This window comes from Alligator sinensis, unplaced genomic scaffold, assembly GCF_000455745.1.
Source record: "Alligator sinensis unplaced genomic scaffold, ASM45574v1 scaffold61_1, whole genome shotgun sequence".
Classification (NCBI taxonomy): Eukaryota; Metazoa; Chordata; order Crocodylia; family Alligatoridae; genus Alligator; species Alligator sinensis.
In genome coordinates this window covers 2,186,993-2,192,774 of record NW_005841986.1, presented here as the reverse complement: position 1 = coordinate 2,192,774, position 5,782 = coordinate 2,186,993, and the positions used below count along the sequence as shown (strand labels likewise).

Sequence of the window (5,782 nt, the reverse complement as noted above, 5' to 3'; positions counted from 1 at the left end):
TTTCCCTTCTGTTCTCTCTCTGGCTTCCTAATTTTCCTCCTACTCCTGCTCTCATTGCCTAATCCTCTGTTTTACATCTTTCTCTAAAACATGCCTCCTGGAAACACATACATCATTTTGTGCCAAGTATGTAGTATAGGTGATAAAACTTTTTTTTCTTCGCCAAGTGTCGAACCTGCTCAAAACCTATTGATTTTTATATGTAAAACAAAATTTGAACTTGTTATCTGATGTACATGTAGCGAAATAACTGATGACATAGATTCACAAGGAGCTTGAATCTGCAAAAGAACATATCAGTGAAGACCTGCAAGGAAAGGAGTTATGTTAGCCATCTGGTCATAAGTAATTTCTGGGAGGGAAATATACCAGTTTACTCTGTTCCAATACTGCAAAACCCAGAGGTATAACACACAAAATATGACCCTTAGCAGAAAAATAAGAAGAAATAATGCTTACTAGCTTAGAATGTGGATTTTGGTCTATATGTTAAGAAATCTGTGTATTAACAAGCAAACAAATTTCCTTCCTGATGATTGTTACCATACGGCAGAGTTTAAAAGAAATTAAGCACTCTAGATCTTTATTGCTATGTTTTTCCAAAAGTTCATTGTCTGTTCTGCAAGTGAACTGTCTAGAGAAGAAAGCTGATTTGTCCTGTTTTTGTTCCTCCGCAGATTAAAGTGGAAAAATACCTAACCCCACAGCAGAGAGCAAAAGCAGAAATGCTGGCTAAGCTTGAAATGCAAAGGCGTCTTGCTGCTCAGGTATGTTTTTGAAGTACCATCTTCTTTTATAATCCTTTGTGATCAGAACTATAGAGATCTTTTTAGGGCAAGTAAGGTTTCAGTTAGAGGTGCTCTTTAAAGTATATACGCCTAGTGCTGGTGAAAGGGGCCAGACTGACAGATTTAAGACTGCATATCATTTTAAAAACACATTATAACTCAACTAAAAGTTTTGAACTCCATGAAGTTACCAGATAAGATTCTCTGACTTGTATTCTGCTGGAGTCAGACTAGATGATCATAATGACCCCTTCTAGCTTTAAAAACTCTGAAACTATACAACTATGAAAGCCCTGAAGAAAGACTGGACCATGGAACAAATATATGACATAGACGATTGTGGGAGCTGCTTTCCTTCTGCTAACCCAGTGATTCTCAGCCAGGGTGCTGCAGCACGCCGGGGTGCCTTGAGATCCTTTCTGATCGGTTGTGGTCTTTCAGAGTTCTTTGCTACAAAAAATTACTCTTGTTATTTTTCTGTAGTCAAAAACAAGTGAAAATTAAGAGCTGGCATTTTCTGAATGGTGTCTTGAGTCTAAAAAGGTTGAAAACCACTGTGCTTATCCAACACCACCGTGACAGTAGTATTTGCTTTTCAACCCCTACACCCCCCCACTACTATTGTTCCAATTATAGTGATAGTAACATGGTATATGAGTGTCTGCCACTAGGAAGTGGGCTAAAACTATTAGCTTATTTCACATAAATAAGGTAACCGAAAAGTGTTTCATTCACTAGTAGGACACTGGATTCAAACTGGAATCTTTGAGGTGACACACCCTGCTAGGTTCCCCAAAGCATCTAAGTCCTGTTTCTCAACAGCATTGTCCTTTTCTTCCCTTTTCTTGTTCAGGACAATGCAAGACAGCGTGCTCTTAATGACATGATGGATGGGGTCCTAGAGGTCAAAAAGGAAGACATCTTGAAAATGGTGAGTTTTGTTTCTCTCATAGGATTTAAGTAATAGTTGCACTGACAAGAACTGAATAAAATTCAGTAGTTTACAATGTAACTAGGATTCCCAGATGTTCCCCCAGAAAACCCAGGAATGGTGGCAAATTCCTTTAGCCCCTACTTTCCCTCCAGTCCCAGCCAACCACTGTCTCCCGAGGCTGGACTTTGCAAAATAAGGCTTTTTTGTCAGAAAGAAGATTTGTGTTGAAGATAGAGGCCTATGTTTTCACAGGCTGCCCCAGAATGTAAAAGTAGAGCAAATGCTTTCACTGAAGCTGGTTTATTTAGTTTAAGCAGGAATTAAATTTCCTTGGGGATTTGCAATGGAAAAATCTGCCTGATCTTTTAGTCACAGTATTACTATTAAACCCCACTGTAAAGTCACACTAGCATTTTATTGTATCTGATACTGATTGTCCATGAAAGAGTGAAAGCAAAAATGACCACATTGACAACCATTAGTGCTGCAGGAAAAATGCAGTTATTGCACCGTTCATGGCAGATGCTCTAGAGCAGTGATTCTCAATCAGGGTGACGGGGTGCCCAGGGGTGTTGCCAGATCTTTTGACGGGTGCTGTGAGGTGTGAGGAGGTAAGTGAGATGTTAGAAGATAAGCAGATGAATTAAGCAGATAGATGACACGGGCTTAGGCTTGTTCTTGCCTGGATGATCCCCCATCCCCATGGCTGGGCCTGTCTGCAAGAAAGTTAAACTGTAATATATAAATACGTTTTTGAAATTGGATGCCACTCAAATTACAAAAGTTGTGGAGGGGCCTCAAGTCCAGTGAGGGGAGCCTTGAGTCCGAAAAAGGTTGAGAGCCACTGCTCTGGAGGAAACACTGGCATCACTCCAGGAAGTGAGGAAACATAAAATAGTGCCCGATTAGAATGTTATTTTCCTTGGTTCTAAGTTTGAGTACTACTTCAAGCTGTCCTGAAGAGAAAGCTTTCAGTAAAATCTGAAGGTGCATTACTGGTTTTGTGAGTTCTGTAGTTTCTTTTTAACATTGTCTAAATGGAAAATTGGCATTGCTCTTGAAATATCTTGTTCTTTTTATGTTTTCAGGAGATACCCCCACCTCCTTTTATATCCAAACCCGACACCCTTTGGAGTGAAGAAGAAAAGAAAATATTTAAGGAATATGAGAAAAAAGTCAAGGAGCTGAATGAAGAAAGAGAGAAGCATAGAAAGGTAAAGTAAAATGGGAAAAGGTAGTTCTCTTTGCTGTCTTCATCCTCAAAGTTTCTGATCTCTTTCAGATCAGAAATTCTAACAAGTGTGGTAAATTAAGAGTATGGTGAGCTGCAGTGGCATCCAATTTAGAACAGAAACAGTGACGTTTACCTGTGATAACTCGAACATGCCATTCTTGACAAAATTGCTTTCACTTCCCATCACCAACCATTTGTGATGGTCCCAGGTTCCCAGCACAAATGTACATATAGTTTCAAAACATTTAGAATTCATTTGATAGAGTTGTCAGGAACAATGGTATTAGACACATAACATCCCATTTTTTATCCTTCAGCTTCAAATTTGGGCAGCATGACCTACCAGCTTTGCTGTAACTTCATTCCAAATGCATTGCTTGCTGGGCATTTGGTGAAAGCATCACCCCCTGTAGAACATTGTCTGTGATGCCTGAATCCAAGTACAGCATTTATCTGATGGTAGAAATAAAGAGCTTTTTTCCCATGATGGGTTGAATACCCCCTATGCTGTCAGAGCTGGTTTAAACAAATCTGTGCTAAGCTATTGCAAGGAAAGCCAGGGTTTGAATTTATGGCACATCAGCTCCTCCTGTGGTAACTGCCTCTGTGCATGCTCTTACCTTATCCTACTTTCATTGAGGAATAAGCTACTTCAGCTGCATCTGGCTGGCTCAGAGTAGCTGATGTTCTGTAAGATCACACTGTAGCTTACTTCACGGTACTTGTTCACAGGCCCACACCCTTAGGCTTGTAACTTGTATTGACAGTCAATGATCAAAGCAGTTTTTATTTTTAAAGAAGGAGCTATAAAGAAAAAAAAATCACAAAAATTATATCCAGACCCAAACACTTTGATTTAAATTGGTGTGTTCTTGTCTGATTTTTAGCTTCCATTACTTTTGAAAGGGGTTGAAGGAACTCAGCACTTGGAAAAGATGTTACCTTTGATTACATAATATTGTTAGACAAACATATGAAATGTTTTGGTTTTTATAGGTCTTGAGTTTCCACTTGAGCAGAATGTAGTAAAGCTGGCATGATGGCCTCTGAAGGGAAATGATCTTCACTCAGTTGGCATACCAAATGAAATATTATCCACTTTGATAAAAGAGAGGGGTTTCTGTTTATACAAAAGTCTTAAGAACAAGCTAGATGTCTGTCAGAAATAATTTAGTAGGGTTGGAGTGTTGTTATAGCCACGATGATCCAAGAAATATGCACGAAGCAAGGGTTTTTTTAAATGATGTCTTTTTATTGTATCAATTGTATAATTTAGAGAGATGTTAGATAAACTTTTGGGAACAAAATCACCTTCTTCAGATTTAGGCATAGTTGATCCTGTCTTGGGATAGAGATGATGTATTAGGTATGCTCAAGGTCTCTTCCAGCCCTATTTCCTATTTTGATATAAGACCCTATCTAGGAGCGTGCGTGCATGCGTGCGTGTGTGCGTGCATGTGTGTGTGTGTATTACTTATTAATTGAACTGCAGCAGCACCTGGGGCCCCCGTTCTGAATGCGGCCAGCAGTCTACAAATACAAAACAACAAGATAGTGTCAGCCCCAAAAAGCTCATTTCCTGGGCAGTCACCCACCCACCACTAAACCACATAAAATCCTAAAGTACTTGTTGCCCTGCAGTTTTAATACTACTTCTCCTCCACCAGATACTAGAAACTGAACTGAAGAAACTGCAAACAGCAATTCAGGAAACAACGCAAAGTTTTGATGACACTGTATGCAAGCTCTTTGAGAAGAAGGTGAAGTCAGAGATGGTCATATGCCAGGTGAGGGAAGGATTCTGTGCTGCTTATTTCCAGCTCCATGCGACAGGACTGTTAATCTTTTACTTCACAATCTTTCCATAGGAAGAACTCAAAATAAACAGCCTCCTTTATTCATTACTCCTGGATGAAGAGCTGAGCACCAGAGAAGCTGGACTGCATTACTTTCTTGAGAAGAAGCGGAAAGAGAAGGTGAATGTAGTATCTGGATGATGAGGTGCCAACCATTTTCATACAGAAGCTGGTACTTGCACACAAAGATACTAAGGTTCTACAAATAACCCTGCCCACCTTTTCCCCAACCACTGCTGGTTGCAGTTGACCCGTATTAGAAAGGTGTGCATTTTGGGACGAATACTCATCTCAGTTCTTCCAGAAATAATTTTGTAAATATCCAGGTACTGAGAAAAGCATGCCGCTGTTTGTCAGCTGCACCATATATTCCTATCCACTGTAACTTTTCTAGTAGCCCTGATGATGCCTGTGCTAGAAGAAGCTGAACAAGTGGGTACTGAATATTGCTGTCTATTTTAGAGAACAAAATGCTAAATTAGGACAAATCCAGAATAAATCCTCTGAAATTGCAGTTGTCAGTTTGCCCATACCCGATAAGCCACGTATAAGTGGGTTAGTAACCAGAGATCAAAACAAACATTTCTGGAGCTATATGTAAGTAAATGCAGGCTTACAACAGTTCTACAAGGAAACTGTTGATTCCTATTCCCTGGAAGTTCGTCTGTTAAGATGTCATGTGACCAGCTCTATACTAACCCATTTGTTTCAAAATATTATATTTGTTTGCCCACGTTAAAATTAAAATAAACAAGCCTTGCTTTCAGAGAAAAACAGAGTAGAAATCTTCCATATTAGCGAGACAAAAGCTTGGGTAAAACAGGTGAGCTTTCCACAATACCATGACATGTTGTAAATTCACATTATCGATCCATAAGGAAATCAAATTCCAATCAAGAACCTTCCACTGAGGATAGCCTGATGACACTTAGAGACCTCTACCTGATCTCACCTTTCACGTTGTCCAGGG

The 5,782-nt window shown here is 39.6% G+C and overlaps 1 protein-coding gene across 2 annotated transcripts in view; it reads left to right on the top strand.

The window, feature by feature from the left end:
• Positions 1 to 5,782, top strand: part of CFAP43 (cilia and flagella associated protein 43) — a 64,641-nt gene that overhangs the window by 48,977 nt on the left and 9,882 nt on the right. For both annotated transcript variants that reach the window (XM_025201221.1, XM_025201220.1), the window contains 5 exons: positions 678 to 767; positions 1,642 to 1,719; positions 2,811 to 2,936; positions 4,624 to 4,743; positions 4,825 to 4,932. In XM_025201221.1, the coding sequence (XP_025057006.1) occupies positions 678 to 767; positions 1,642 to 1,719; positions 2,811 to 2,936; positions 4,624 to 4,743; positions 4,825 to 4,932 (522 nt within the window). The remainder of the gene's footprint in view (positions 1 to 677; positions 768 to 1,641; positions 1,720 to 2,810; positions 2,937 to 4,623; positions 4,744 to 4,824; positions 4,933 to 5,782) is intronic.